At 44.4% G+C, this 15131-nt stretch overlaps 1 protein-coding gene across 1 annotated transcript in view; it reads right to left on the minus strand.

Moving 5' to 3' along the window:
* RAB1A (RAB1A, member RAS oncogene family) overlaps positions 1 to 14104 on the minus strand; it is a 43418-nt gene extending 29314 nt beyond the window's left edge. Inside the window, exon 1 of the mRNA XM_073672170.1 lies at positions 13773 to 14104. Coding sequence (XP_073528271.1) covers positions 13773 to 13795 — 23 coding nt within the window. The 5' untranslated portion in view covers positions 13796 to 14104. The remainder of the gene's footprint in view (positions 1 to 13772) is intronic.
* Between the last annotated feature and the right edge of the window lie 1027 nt (positions 14105 to 15131).

Consider the following 15131-nt stretch of genomic DNA (forward strand, 5'->3'; position numbering starts at 1 on the left):
GGAAAATTTCCACTAATGTCCACAAACTATCAGCCCCACTACAGACAGATCACCCCCTCATATAGCACATTATGCAGCTCCATCTTCCAGTCTGCATTAAACAGCTTTCCTTTAGATTTATTTTCCAGGGAGTCCTTCAGACTTATTAATTAATCATTTTTGCAAACACTGCTCGCTAGGCAAAACAAAAAAAAATAATTGTGAGCTGTTGCCTAGCAACGGGTGCCGCAGCGAGCAGGTGACTACTCATTCTACATCCTCGCCAACTGTAGTGCAGAGCGTATTACATATTAATGACGTGCCACCCAAGATGGAGGAGTAAATAGCCAATGTTTTTTAACATTAATGTATAATAAGAAAATAACCTAGCGTTTTAATTTTTTTTTTCTCAACATTACAATATTAACTAAAAATTTGAAATTTTGCAATTTTCGCAGTAGTCGCTGGGGCTTTTAGAAGAGTTTCCTATTGTTCCAGGAAATTCAGATGTACATTAGCAGCTATAGACTGACAGACCCGCTTCTGTACTGAAGCATCTAATGAGCGTGTGCAAAATGATTGAAGAGCAGGAGCACCTATTGTGATTGGTGGGTCCTATGTCATCACCTGTCTATAGAGGTGATACCTCTCTCATTATCATCACAGAGAGAATTACAAAGACTGCTGAAACCACTTTCTGAAAGTATGAGCCTAAAATAGCCCCGGGGCAAGGTGATTTTTTTTTTAATTTACATCATAAAAAAAAACAGATTTAAGCAATGGGTCGTTTTCTGATGACATTTCCTTTGCACTGCTGGATTCTCAGAAACAACGCATGGATTTTTGTGCAGAAAATCCGCAGCATTAGGCCACTTTCACACGTCCGCATATCTCCGATACCGGAAACAACGGTACTGGAGATATCAGTGTCCAAGTGTGTCACACCAGGATCACACGGACAGCGCCTGGGAATCAGCGTACAGTTAGCCCTGTTCCCAAGCGCCGGGTGCTGAATACTGCCCTCATCATGGTTCCTGCAGGCGCTGTAGTCAGCACCAGCAGGGACCATGATGAGGGTAATGGTAGTCTGCTCTCGCACTGTCCCCACCTGTAAAAATAATAAAATCCATGTACTTACCTCTCCTAGGTGCCCCCTGCTTTAATCCATGCGACCGCTGCTTCCGAGGAGAACGAGCCACTCAGGAGCGGTGTCCTGTCACTCACTGAGCGCAGCTCCGGCTCATTCTCCCCGGCAGCAGAGGTCGCAAGGATTACAGTGGGGGACACCTAGGAGAGGCGAGTACATGGATTATATTTTATGCTTATTTTTACAGGTAGGGACACTGCGGGAGCAGACTACCACTACCCTCATCAATGTAACCTCTGGTGCTGATCGCAGTGCCAGTAGGGGACTATGATGAGGGCAGCGTTTAGCTTCCGGCAGGGGCTCGGGAACAGCGCTAACTGTAGCGCTTATTTTCAGGTGCCGGTACGTGTCACATGGATGATACACGTATATCATCCATGTGGTACGTTTTGCGGACTGTGTATCTGCAAAAAAAAAAAAACTGACTTGTTTTTGTGTGGAGCACATGGACCATGGAAACACACTGAGATGTGCACAGTCCCATTTGAATGGGTCTGCGTGTGTCAGTGTCTCCAGTACGTGTGGAAACTGTCACAACTCGTACCAGAGACACTGATGTGGGAAAGAGCCCTTACAGGGTACTGGCAAACAGCTAAAACATCAACAAATCTCATCTACACAGAGGATATCTGATCAGGGAATCTACAGTAAGTTAATTTCATTGCAGGTATCAGCAAATCCTTGCAAAGCAAAGGATGAAATCTATGGAAAATCTGCAACTAAATCCACAGCATGCCAATTCTGGCCCAGAAATATCTACAGAAAATCTACCCATGAACATAACATTACAGAGTATTTATCTCTAGTCTGTGGCTATCTTTTTCACATTGCAAAAATATTATATAGCACTGTGTACTTACAAATTGATCATTTTGCCTTTCTACAGAGTTAATTCTTCTCTTTTCTCTGCTCAATGCATTAACAGGAAGTCTCTTGTCCCTGCATTTATCATTCCTCTTCAACTCCTGACCCAGCATTTACTAATTACCGCCATTGCTGATAATTAACATGCATTAAAGACATTTAGATGTAAAGGTCATAAAATCAAAGCAGCAGGTTCTCTTTTAAATGGATCCCACCAATAAAGAAAACACACACAACACAAAACATGAGTGACAGGAAAAGTCTGCAGGAAGAAAGGATCCCAAGTTAAACCCCAACCTGTTCTGCCGGAACAACCGGCCTGGGGAGTGCTTGATCGCCAGCGTTTGATATTTTCTCACTAGTCATTGTGAAAAATGCTTCCATTAAAAATATGAAGTACAGGACTTTATAAAATGCCCCAGAAGTATAATAGTCTATGGGGCCGTTAATATGTCTGTGACAGAAAAAAAAAATAAATGCAAAACCAATAGGTGCAATAAAAAAAAACTGACACATGGATGTCATCCATGGGTCATCCATAAGTTGTTGTTTTGGACTGTTCAATGGTTACAAGTGTATGTTACACTGATGGTAAAAAAACAGACAAATGGCAGCAAAAACGCTGCGGAAAATCCAAAAGCGTTTACATACTTTTTTTTTGCCATGCGTATTTTCCAATACATCATATAGGCAAAAACGCATACTGAAACTCACAAAGAATGGACATGCTGTGTTTTTTTTCTGCACATGAAATCCGGTCAGGAAAATTCCTGATCATGTGCACAGAACTTGCAAAATGTCAGAGGAAGTCATGGGATAAGGTATGCAATGCATTTTTGGCCCACTTCCGCACTGAAAAAAAAGCACAAAAACGCACTGTGTGCACTTAACCTAAATATGGATTCAACATACTTGAAAACACTTTTTTTTTTTTTTTTTTTTTATTCAAGGAAAAAGTGTACACCTGAAAGAGGCCTAACTAAAAACTGCTTAAGGCTGTGTGCCCACGTAGCGTTTTTCAAGCGTTTATGCTGCGGAATTTCCGCAGCGGAAACGCTTGTGAAACACTAGGTAATCCGCACCCCATGGTCCCCAAGGGGATTCCGCATGTTCTATGCACATGCTGCGGATTTTTCCGCAGCGTTTATGCTGCGTACAAAAATCCGCAGCATGTCATTTAATTTTGCGGAAGTGCAGCGGAACTCCCGCCATTGACTTGCATTGAGACGCACAGAAACCGCGACTGTACATTTGTACAAGCGGCTTCTATGCGTCTCTATGTGCGGATGGTACCCAGTTCTGGAGGAGAGGAGACTCTCATCCAGCCCTGGGTACCATTGTACCTGTAAAAAAAGAATAAAATAACAAATAAAGTTTATACTCACCTGTCCGGTGTCTTCTCTCTGAATGCCAGCAGCGCTGAAGGACCTTCGGTGACGTCACAGTCATGTGACCGCAGGCCCTTCACCGCTCTGTCTCGCGATATGCCGGCAGCCGGGAACCAGACAGGAACGAGCGCTGCAGCCACGCCGGGGCCTCGGGGGTGAGTATAGCTTTATTTGTTTTATTTTTTACGTTTCACACTGTATAAATCCATGCTGTTTGCATGGATTTATACAGTGTGACCTAGTTGTCAAGCACTTTCCAAGTGATGCTATCGCCTGGAAAGTGCTTGTCAATCTGCATGCGGAAACGCATGTGGATCCGCATGTATTCTGCAGGAAAAACGCATGCGCAATCTGCATGCGTTTTTTTCTGCCAGGGAGATGCAGAAATGCTGCAGAAATTTTCTGCTTCATTTCTGCATCGTGGGCACATAGCCTTAAAAGAGGGAACTGGACAGCTGATACATGCTGTCTGAGCCACAGGCAGCAAGTAGACATGGGCTGCACGATTTCAGTCAAAAATATATTTAACTCTGAAATGCTGGGGTGTTTCAGAGAAAAACAGTTTAAATAACTGCCAAAGATAGGACAGCACAGGAGTCTCATCACCCCATGGAAGTGGGGAGAAGACAACAGAGACCCCTCATCTAACTCCTCCTGTGCAGTGCACTCCCTGGCTGTTATTAAACGTTGTTTTTCTCAAAAATGCCGCACTGTTTCAAAGTTAAACATATGGGTGAAATCAAGCAGCCAGTGTCTGATACATGCTCCATTGGATAGGGCCGCATGTATCAGCTGTAGGTTCCCTTTAAAGTGTAGCTCCAGTTCATGGAGCCTCCTGCACCAGCCTCACCAAACAATTATAGGAGTGCTTAGCAAATAATTAGTTATGAAAATGTCTGTCCACACCTAAAGCAGAACATTACATTAAAGTGTTGCATGATGACTGAGACCAAGCCCCATCATCTCCTACTAGATTCAATGTTCTCCACATATAGAGATGAGGTGGAGAGGAGCAATCAACCAATGGAAATACCAGGCGTCAGCAGTCCAGTGAATGGGAGACCAAGTACAGCACTCAATAGCAGCCATTAAGCAACATGCGGGGCTGCTGTGTCCTGCCCGTGCATCACTCACTTTTGACATATGATGATGGGTGGGGGATCCTGATGTCAGACCACCACCGATCTGAAATTGATGATCATACAATAAACACACCGGCCTAAGTTTAAAAAGTTTGGCTTCATATTTTCACACCAATAGTTTATAAAAAAAAAAAAAAAAAAACAGACATTTGCCATGCACTGATTACATTGTTGATTCTGCTGCAATTTTCAGTCTGGATTCATAGTGACATTTTTGTTCATGTGTGCACATACTGTACAGGTGCCTTTTTCTCAGAAACTGCTATTCTGTCCATGACCTGCGTCTGGTGCTGCCATTCAGACCCATTTACCTAAATAGAGATGGCCTACAATACCATACACAGTAGGCTTCTGGAGGGAGAAGCAGATCCTTTACAGCAGGGTTCCCCAACTCCAGTCCTCAAGGCCCACTAACAGGTCAGGTTTTCAGGATTTCCTTAGTATTGCTCAGGTGATGGAATTATTGCAATTACTACTGAGCAATACTAAGGAAATCCTGAAAACATGGCCTGTTAGTGGGCCTTGAGGACTGGAGCTGGGGAACCTTGCTTCACAGCCAGCCCTTTTATCCAACAGCCATTGCAAAGAAATGAGATAAATAGGTCATTATACTTCTCCCAACCAATGAAGCCTCCCCTAAGTCAATGCTGGAGAACACCTACCTACACTGAGCGTAGCAGGGCGGACACGTCCTTGTATGCAGAGTCTGGGCTGCATTTTCTATTAGGCTTGCTTTCTTCTGAGGTCTTGGGTTATTCAGCATACTAGCCTCCACATAATTTATATAAGAGGAATTGCAGTTCCTGAAGATGACTATTATGGGAATCAGTCATTTTACTAGTGGGAGTGATCCAATAATAGAATAGGGCAGCAGCTGGGAAATTCTCCACTGTTCCCCTGGAAATCCATTAGCAGAATAAATCCAGCCTGTGTATGGCTTATCGTACCACAACTTCAGGACCTCTAACGGGCAACCAGGGCTGCTGTGGAGAATATAAAACCCCAATAGCCTCCGTATTATCAGGCTTATCCAAGCTGATACGGTATACTGTTCTCTAGCCTATAATGCTGTGTGCGCAGTTCGTGTGGATTTTCATTGTGGACTTTGCACTGAAAAGCCACTTAAAAAGTACAATAAGTTCAAGTAAATGGGGTCTTTACTAACCCTATTTACACGTGCTGTACATATCTATGTAGATTTTATAACATCCTGTGGATTCCCTTCTAATTTTTTTTTTAAACTGGTCACGTTTCTAAAATCTTTGTGGCATTGCTTCCAAACTGAAAGTAGTTGGCACCGCGATGCAGTTCTGGGAGCATTTCTGCATGATTGCAGTGCAATTTTGCTCCACATCTTAAAGGGAACGTTCAGCGGTTTGGGGCAGCATTAATCGCCTTAATGATTGTGCCCAAATTATTCTCGAAAAGGCAGACTAGTCCGACACCATCCCAGGCCAGCTATTCCCACTGCATGTGAATGACCGGTCTCTATCCAAGTGCATACAAGTAGCCGAGCAGGGAAGAGCCGGCCAGGAACAGATCCGGACTAGTCTACTCTCTGCTGTAATACATGGCAGGACCTTCAAAAATATATTTTTTCTGAACTGCTGGAGCTTTTCAGAGAGTATAATACCTAGCTGTAACCGGGCAGCCAGGCTGCAGTTCATACTGCCCTCGTTTGGGGCAGCAGCAATCGCCTGACAGGCGTCTATAAGGCAGAATGTATTGTAAATGTATATATCTACACAATCATGTACTACTACAGAGGCCAAGACCTATAAAGTCATATCAAGTTATCAGACTTATGTAGAGGATGTCTATATTCTGTGACGCAGGCAAAATACAAGCTGCTTTGCTGCTTAATGGCAAATTAACAGTATGCAAACGGATTGTTAATGGCCGGACAATTTTGCAGCTAAGCAGCCCGTTGATGCAGCGTGCACCGCATAGCAGCTTCACCTTGCATGACCGGGGCGCGCTACCTGGGGCCATGTTCACATGAACCCTTGCCTAAATCTCCATTGAATCTGCCTACATGTAGTGGATGTGATATTGTTCCTTGCACTAAGTTGACATCAATGCAACAACGATTGTGAGGGGTTTCAGGACCTTTCTTGTCGGCAGCACGTACCACTTACTTGAGTGCCAACAACAAAATTTTCAAGGCTGCATATAAGAAGTGATTAATAAAGGAGCGTTTCCTCGCTTGTCGTTTGATAGCTGAACAGGTAACAACGATGGGCAACATTCGGGAGTGAATGTTCCCATGAACGCTTGTTGGGGAAATCACCTGGGTATTTGATATATTATTGGAGTTAAAAGAAAATAAAATGTGCAGGACCCTGACCCAGCCGCCACCTTGGCAGTCCTTGGCTGATGGACGACGCTCCTACTTGCTGGCATCTTCAACGCCTTTTCTCAATATTAGACGCAGGGTGATAATATTGTTGTTGCGCAACGCACTAAAGACACCATGTCGGCCTACTAGTTAGCAGAAGAGGGTCGCATCCAGGAGGGCACCGATCCAGCAGCCAAGGACCCTCAATGAGGTAGCTGGGTCAGGGGGTGTCTGTGAATCTCTTTTGCTTAATTCTATTATACACCATTCACACAGTGTATAAAATTGATAGCCTGGCAGGTTGTAATAGCTGCAGCATTATTTGTGCAGATTTTGAACATAAAAGCCACAGTATTATGACGCTAATCAGTGGCTTTTCTGCACAAATCTGCTCATAGATCCACTGCAGAAATCTTGAGTGTCCGCTTCAGATGCTTAGAAAATACACGTCAGACTTTCCATAGACAAATCTAGGACACATGCACACAGACTAATACTTTATTGGTCATGTATGAAACAGGTCATGAAGAGGACAGCAGAAGCCAATTCACACCTCTATGACGTTCACACAAAGTCGTATAAAGGGGTCACCTCCGTCATCAATAAAGCATGTCAGGTAAAATGAACCCTGGAAACCTCTTCCTAATGTAAATCACTCAGCAAGGCTGAAAAACAACAACAAAGTGAAATATCAGCGGCTGAGCAGAGGACTGCTAGGCAACAGGCCAGTCAGCCCTGCTACATTTCTATCTGAAATGATAGAAAGGCAAGATCACTTACCACAATGCACCTTCTGGCACAGCTCACACAATGGGCTCCTTAGCATGCAAACTCAACGCAGGTTAACCGCTTAGCTGCAAGCAAAAGCTATGAACACTGCACAGTGTGAGGAAAACTTTACTGAAGGACAGAAGAGTCAGACTCAAAGCACAAGTTTCTTCTTAAAACCAAACTCAAACCTAACATGTTATACAGCCCCAGAGTCTGCAATGAAGAACCAAGATAGAAAGTGATTAACAGATGCACTGTGAATCCTGACCTTGCAGAAGAGCAAACTGCAACAAGCATCTGATGCTAGACAGAGAAAAACTTTTATCTTGACTACATCATTCAGATAATTTAACATCTCTCAATGAAAAAAAACGGCGGATTACGGGACGTGGAACAATGACATCCGAAACATATGCAAGAGGTGGCCCAACCCTATGCTGAAGCAAAGCATGACTGCCGAGCCGCAGCAGATCCCTGATGAAGGATCCTTCTCTTACGCTGCACGCCAGCATCCTGGAACAATGACACAAGTAAAGACGTAGAGATTTAGAGAGAAGGGCAGCCTCCCGCAGGTAGGGAGAACCTCTGAGTGCATAAGCTCGCTTACACTGGACGATTTAATCTCCGATAATTACATTTTCAGAATGACACCTATGCCAAGTAATCCTATGAATCACATGGTCAACGGTAATCAGAGAAACAGGACACTGTCTTAACGAGAAAGAAAGAAAAGAAAATAATCAATCTCATTCCAAATAGCCAACAAACACTTTCATACAGTCATCATGTAATCCTACATTACACCTTACACTAGAGGGAACATTCCCTTTTAGGGCTCCTTCAGACGTCATATTTTTGTGTACGAGTGTCATCCGTAATTTTCATGGAGAGCATTCGCACCTGTGGTAGCCTATGGGGCCATTCACGTGTTTGTGACTGAGAGGACATGTCCAATTTTGATCCGAGAGTCAAATAGAAACGACAATGCACGTCAATGGGTCCGTGAAAAAAAACACAGAAAGCACTTGGATAACATCTGAGTGTGGTTCGATTTTCATGAACTGTCACAATGGAGAAGGTGGAGAGATTTACATTTTTTTTTAATCTCCGCCAAGAACCAGAAAATTGGTTGACACTCGCACCACACTCTGGTCAAACTCTGATCGGAGTCTAATCAGAATAACTAGACCGTTTTCCTCATACGTGGAAAAATCAGATGTCTGAATGAGCCCTAAGGCATGCAGTGGCCAATGACTGCAATGTATTACCTTCAAGACAGTGCAGCCGTGGCCACCATAAGCCTGAATGGTTTTAGCTCCTGCAGTGTGAAAACTCAGCCTTAAAAGGAATCTGTCACCGGGTTTTTGCAATACCATCTGAGAGCAGCAAGAATGGCAGAGACCCTGATTCCTTGCTTCACTTACAGGGCTCCTTGCTGTAGATTTACAAATTCTCTAAATGCTGAGCTGTTTATAACCCCACCTTCACAGATTTGCAGCTTTGTGTACACTGTGCATAGGCAGAAAGCTGCCAATCAATGGTGGAGGCATATTTGGACTACCTGGCAGCAGGTTTACTAGTCCTCTAGTGAAAATCTCCTGCTAAGTGTATTGAAACTACAGAAAGCAGCCCAGTAAGCGACATTGCTAAAACAGCGTCACTGCCCCTATATGCTGCTCAGATTAAGTGGCAAAACCCTGATGACAATTAACTAAGCAAAACCCAAGTTTTTTGAAGACAAAAGTGAAACAAGTCTTTGGTGGATTTTTTACTAAAATATATATTTAGAGTAAAATTAAGCCAGCAGGTAGCCAACGTGCATATACAATTGCCAGAGCAACTCAACTTTTGGAGCGTATTTTATAGGCCCTGGAAGTAACATTTGTTCACCCCTTATCTACTCAAAAAATAAAACAAGATCATGTATTCTGCCAGGAACATCTTTACTAACTCATCTATATAACAAGTTACATTGTTTATTACTCAACTTAAAGGGGTTGTCCACTTAATGGGCCATAAGAGAGGGGGGTTGATTACTTAACATCCCAACAGCACTCCACGTTACTCACACCCCACCACCTGTCTGCTGGAATCAGATCAATAATCGGCAGGTGCGCAACGTGAACACTAAAGCCAATGGGCAAAATGTGAACGCTGCAGCTGATCAGTAGTTAGTGATTGGCTTCAGTATTCACGTCACATCCAACCATGAACAGTCGACTAACAGACTGGCACTCATTACAAAGGAATGGTGCTCATCAAGGACGCAAGTAACCCCCTTCCCCCACCCATCTCCCTGGGCCTATTAATAATGGGTTGTCCAGTAGTGGACAATCCCTTCAAGCACCTTATGTATAGAGACAACGGTTACACAAGGTGCTAAAAATCAAGAAACTAACTGCTATATTATCCACTTATTTCAGTACAGGGGTCTAACAAACACAGCCTAGGCCACGGCCATTCATTACAGACTATAATAGCAGCACCTGTCAGGGCATTTTGCTGGAAACCTCATCCAACTATAAGCAGTGGTTTCTGCACAATAGCACCTTATCAGATGGAGTGGACTCAACCCGATTCAGGCGGTTTCGTGCGACCACGTTTGCCATGATGCTACTTGGGGATCTGGAACGTGGTCTTTTCCCACACTGATCAGTGGGGTCACCTCGTACTTTTTCAAAGACCCTTTGAAATAAACACATACAAGTCAAAGTCTAGTGCACTTGCCAATGACCAGTTAGAAAAACAATCTTCTCAAAAATCACATCATAGTACTCTGAAAATGACAAACTATAGTGGGCAGATGAGGAAAAAAAAAAACCCGACCATTCTGCTTTAATCAGGAAAAATGCAATTCTTATTGTGAAGCACACAAAAGAAATCCTGATTAAAGTAAATCTAAAATGAGTCCAATACAGCCATCTACACCAGTCACCTGTGCTTTGTGCAAGTATTCCAGGTGCCATCAGGCAGTAGGTGCTGGGGAACGTCAATGACCTCTACAGGGTGCAGATCAATACGTAGAACGTGGTCCATCGGCATCAGTAATCTGTGGCTGCTGGGCAGGAACCCTGAGAACTGCCTCTTGCCCGACTGCATCCACAGCTCTTCGCATATATGACATTGCACCAGGCCGGCAAATGAAAAGTGTCGCAGATAGGAAGCGACACTGATGACGATGGACCGGGTATTGAGACTCAATTTTCATGGAGTCTAGAAGTGTATCGCAGTCTAAAGACTAAGGAGCAACACAACCCACGCTGCAAGTGTATACGTAAAAGAAGCAGCAGATCAGAGTAGATAGATACAAGATCGATTGATCTCTTGCTCCATGACAAACTGTATCACAACTAAACTTCTCAATAGAAAAAAGATGCAATAAATATCAGAAAATGGGTGCAAAAAGAGGGAGAGGACCATAATATCTTACAGTCAACATCATACATGTCAAACTCTGGCCCATGGGTCAAATCTGGACCTCAGGGTGATTATATTTGGCCCCTGACACTAGAACCGCCACCCCTATGTGGGGCCCATCATTCTGCATGGAGGACTATGGGGGGGGTCCATCATTCTGCGTGGAGGACTATGGGGGGGGGGTCCATCATTCTGCGTGGAGTCAGCTTACACAAAGTAGCAAATAATCAGAAACATTTGATGTCAAACATTTGTATATTCAGACAAAACAGATGACAAAAAAAAAAATCCAAACATCTAATGTGTACAATTTCCGAGATTGTGGCGATTCTGGTGCACTGTTTCAGCCCATCACATGTGTACGACCAGCTTTGAAGGGTGGCTATATATATTTTAAGTACACCTTACCACAATGAGGGGATTGAGTAACTGTGTTCCTGTGATAGCTTTAGACTAGGGATAATGGGTGTAGCTATACTGGGATCAGAGGTTGCTGTTGCACCTGGATTGGAGTCTAGGAAAATTGGATGAAAAGGTCCCTTTGGCCCATATAATGAGACCAATATTATTAAAGATCTGTGATGCCTGGGGTCCATGAGCTTCAAGTCAAGCGACTGTTGACTGGTAAGATCACAATCAAAAGTGATTCTGACAACATTTCCTCATTAGACAGGAGAATGGTTACATGCAGACGAGATTGTAGTTTTTAAGTACTATGCAAAAAAAATCCTGCGTACATGTATACAAAAAGCTAGGCCTCGGACTATTAAAAATAAAAAGGAGCAAAAGCATCTTAGTAGGCACAAAAAGAAAAAATGAACTAAAAGTGGACTGAGCTAACCCTTGTACTACAGAAACTAAATCCGCTGAGTGGTACAAAGTGTTAGAGGTTCATTTCAGAGGAATGCAGGAATGGTTGTGGCGGAAAAAAAAAAAAAAAGTAAAAACGTCAGCGTAGTCATCCTGACTTAACAATCACTTGATCTGGACAGGAAGTGTTAACGGCAGCTCTGGGCAGAAGATTGCAAAATCTGCAGTACATGTAATAAGTGTTTTGCAAGAACCATGTGACACACATATGACTCGTTGCTCCAGTCACAGAGGGTATTCAGCCATCCTAGTGCCACCCATCTGTGCACAATATATTCTATGTACACCTATTCTCCTGTCCCATACAGTACTATGACTTCCTGCACAATTCAGAGCCGGCAGACATGCTGGTTTCCGTTTCCCTGTTTTCCGTTGGGGCAGAGTCCACAGTGACAGCTCAGTCTCGGTTGTAGATGGGTCATACGGGCAATAACCGTTACTTGGAAAGGGCTAAAACACTGCGTCCAGGATCACCATCATAATATTTCACTGACTGGATCTACCATGTGAAGATCCATTCTACGTGTAGCGGCGGCTGCCGGGTCCTGCAGAACTGCTCCTATTATAGAGAAAGTTCAGCAATGTCTTGTGACAGGAGAATCTTCACATCTTTAGGCCTCATTCAGAGGTCTCTTGATTCACATACATGCTCCACCCGTGGCTTTCTTAGAACACATACCCATTATAGTCTATGAAGCTGTTCACACGTGTCTTTACGCAGACAACTTCCACAAAAAAAAAAAAAAAGAAAGTTAATTCTCGATCCGAATCATGGATCAAACTTATCAATGCAAGTCTAAGTTCGGCCATACACATTAGATGGCTGCCTGCCGGATGATGCTCCAGACGATTGTTCACCCAACAACCATCTAGGCTGACTCTGCCATACACGGGATCACTCATTTAGCCAATTTCTCCTGTGTTCTCTGAGAGAGTCACTGATTGACATCAGCCGGAGGCTTATCTTTAGGATAACAATGCGATTAGCAGTCCAAAATCGGACATAAGCGATCGACAGCCCTCCCAACCATCAATTGGCCAGCGCCCCCATACACATTAGACCATCAGCTGAGCCAGCAGACATTAGTCTCTAATGTGTATGGGGGCTTAAGGGTCTGAGGAAGGAAAAAAACCAAAAAACATGACATGTATAAACCATCCGGGTGCTGTCCAGATTTTACTGATTAATGGTTAAATTTATTATTTTTTTTTTACTTTGCGCTCAAAAGAAAAAGGGGCATCCAAATGAGGCCTCACCCCAATTCACTATTACTACCCCCATCAGCTGTATTACTAGACCAAACTGCCCTTGGGTTGAGTGACCAATAGTAATCTAAACTACAAACTGGTTGTATATAATAGTAGCAGAGCCGTGTCGGCCATGTAGCGCAATACATAACGCGTTACCAGCAGCTTACGTGGGACTGCAGGTAAAACCACAGCATTACCTAGAAGACAAAGAGCAAACTAGAGGGGGTTATGGCATGGTTGTATGTAGCAGAGCTGACTATCTAGTGTGTAAATTACATAGGACTGCAGATAAAGCTAGTGCATTCCCTAGAACAAAGGGGAAAAAAGGGGTTATAGCAGCACAGTAGTATGCAGCATCGGTTACAATGAGTTGCATGGGACTGCAGGTGACCCCGGCGCAGTATGTCACCTGCCTGCACACAGCCAGCTCTGCTACATCCGGGTAACCCAGCAGAGTGATGGCAGAGGCCTGCTCACACCCGCTGGCCACAGACAGCCTGGCACCCGGCAGCCCAGCTGGTTGCCATGACAGGGCGGATATGTGCCCAGGTGGGCAGTGCAGCCCCCCAGCCCCGGCCCACACACAAGACATGGCGGATACTCACTACTCGGGATTCATGCTGGACATGTCACTGAGCTCCCCGCCGCGTCTGCAGAAAACACACACACACAAAACACCGGAGACCCGACGCCTGCCAAGCAACACCGGCCCCGACAGCCAAATTTAAAAGATAAAAAGAAACCAAAAGCGACAATGTAAAAAAAAAAAGAAAAAATATCAATTCACGAGCGCTACACTCCCCCAACGGCCCGGGAATAGCCCCCCAAAACAACCAGCAGAGCCGCCGCAAGCCCGAGCTCTCTGTAACCCCAAAATGGCTGCCAGCCGAAACCAGGAAATAGTGAATCCTCCAACTCAGGAAGGCTTCGTACTGCTGACTGAAGGCCGGCCCCGCGCCGCCTTCTGGGAAATGTAGTCCCGCGGTGGCTGCAAATGCCAGTCATTAGCGAAGGCAATGGGCGGAGATTAAACTGCATTTCCCAGGAACCAATGGGGTAACTCGCGCATGCGTAAGAGCATGGCTCACCCCCTCCCTCAGCAGTTGGACGGCCCCTCCCCGCTCCTTGTCCTGGTTCCTGGAGGAAGCTCCGGCTCCCCCTAGCGGATCTGCTTGATTGGGCTGACGTCACCACTGAAACGTGGCAGCTGCCGGGCAGGTCCAGGGATAAGCCGGGCCAGTCACGGGGAGCGGAGGAGGAGGGGACGGCAGATAAGCAGCTGTGCTCACGGCTGCACTGCACGTCACCTGCTCATCGCATGGCATCTATGGTCGTGACACTGTGGCTGGTTATCCAGATATTATCGTGTCCAATAGGCGATCAATCCACTGCAGATAAAAATTGCAACAATCACCAACCGATTATGTGAAATGGTTAATAAATGTGCCTGGAAATGGGGATATTTTGACCTCTGGGACATTACTGAGCTTCCTCCTGCCATTGTTAGGGACAGATGTGTCCACCAGATGAATTTCCTGCACCCTTAACCCCTACGTGACTGGGCTATTTTCCATTTTTTGCGGTTTCCTTTTTTTCCTCTTCTTCCAAGAGCCATAACTTTATTCTTTTTCCGTCCCCATAGCTTGTATTATGCCGGACGAGTTGCACTTTTCAATGACACCATCCATTTTATCATGTGATGCACTGGAAAGCGGGAGAAAAATTCCAAGTGCGGCAAAAAAAGCGCAATTCCACAATTGTTTTCTGGGTTTTGTATTTAAAATGTTCACTCTTCTGTAAAGCTCACCTGGTAATGCATATATATATATTCTCCAGGTCAATACGAGTACGCAGATACCAAACATGTATAGTTTTTTTTTTTTTATTGTCGGGAAAAAAAATTGGGGGAACATTGCAAAAAAAAATAAAAATTTTGCTTCTGTCGCCATTTTCCGAAAGCCGTA

The sequence above is a fragment of the Phyllobates terribilis genome, unplaced genomic scaffold, assembly GCF_046119375.1.
Source record: "Phyllobates terribilis strain yellow unplaced genomic scaffold, ASM4611937v1 Scaffold_3__8_contigs__length_932513732, whole genome shotgun sequence".
Classification (NCBI taxonomy): Eukaryota; Metazoa; Chordata; class Amphibia; order Anura; family Dendrobatidae; genus Phyllobates; species Phyllobates terribilis.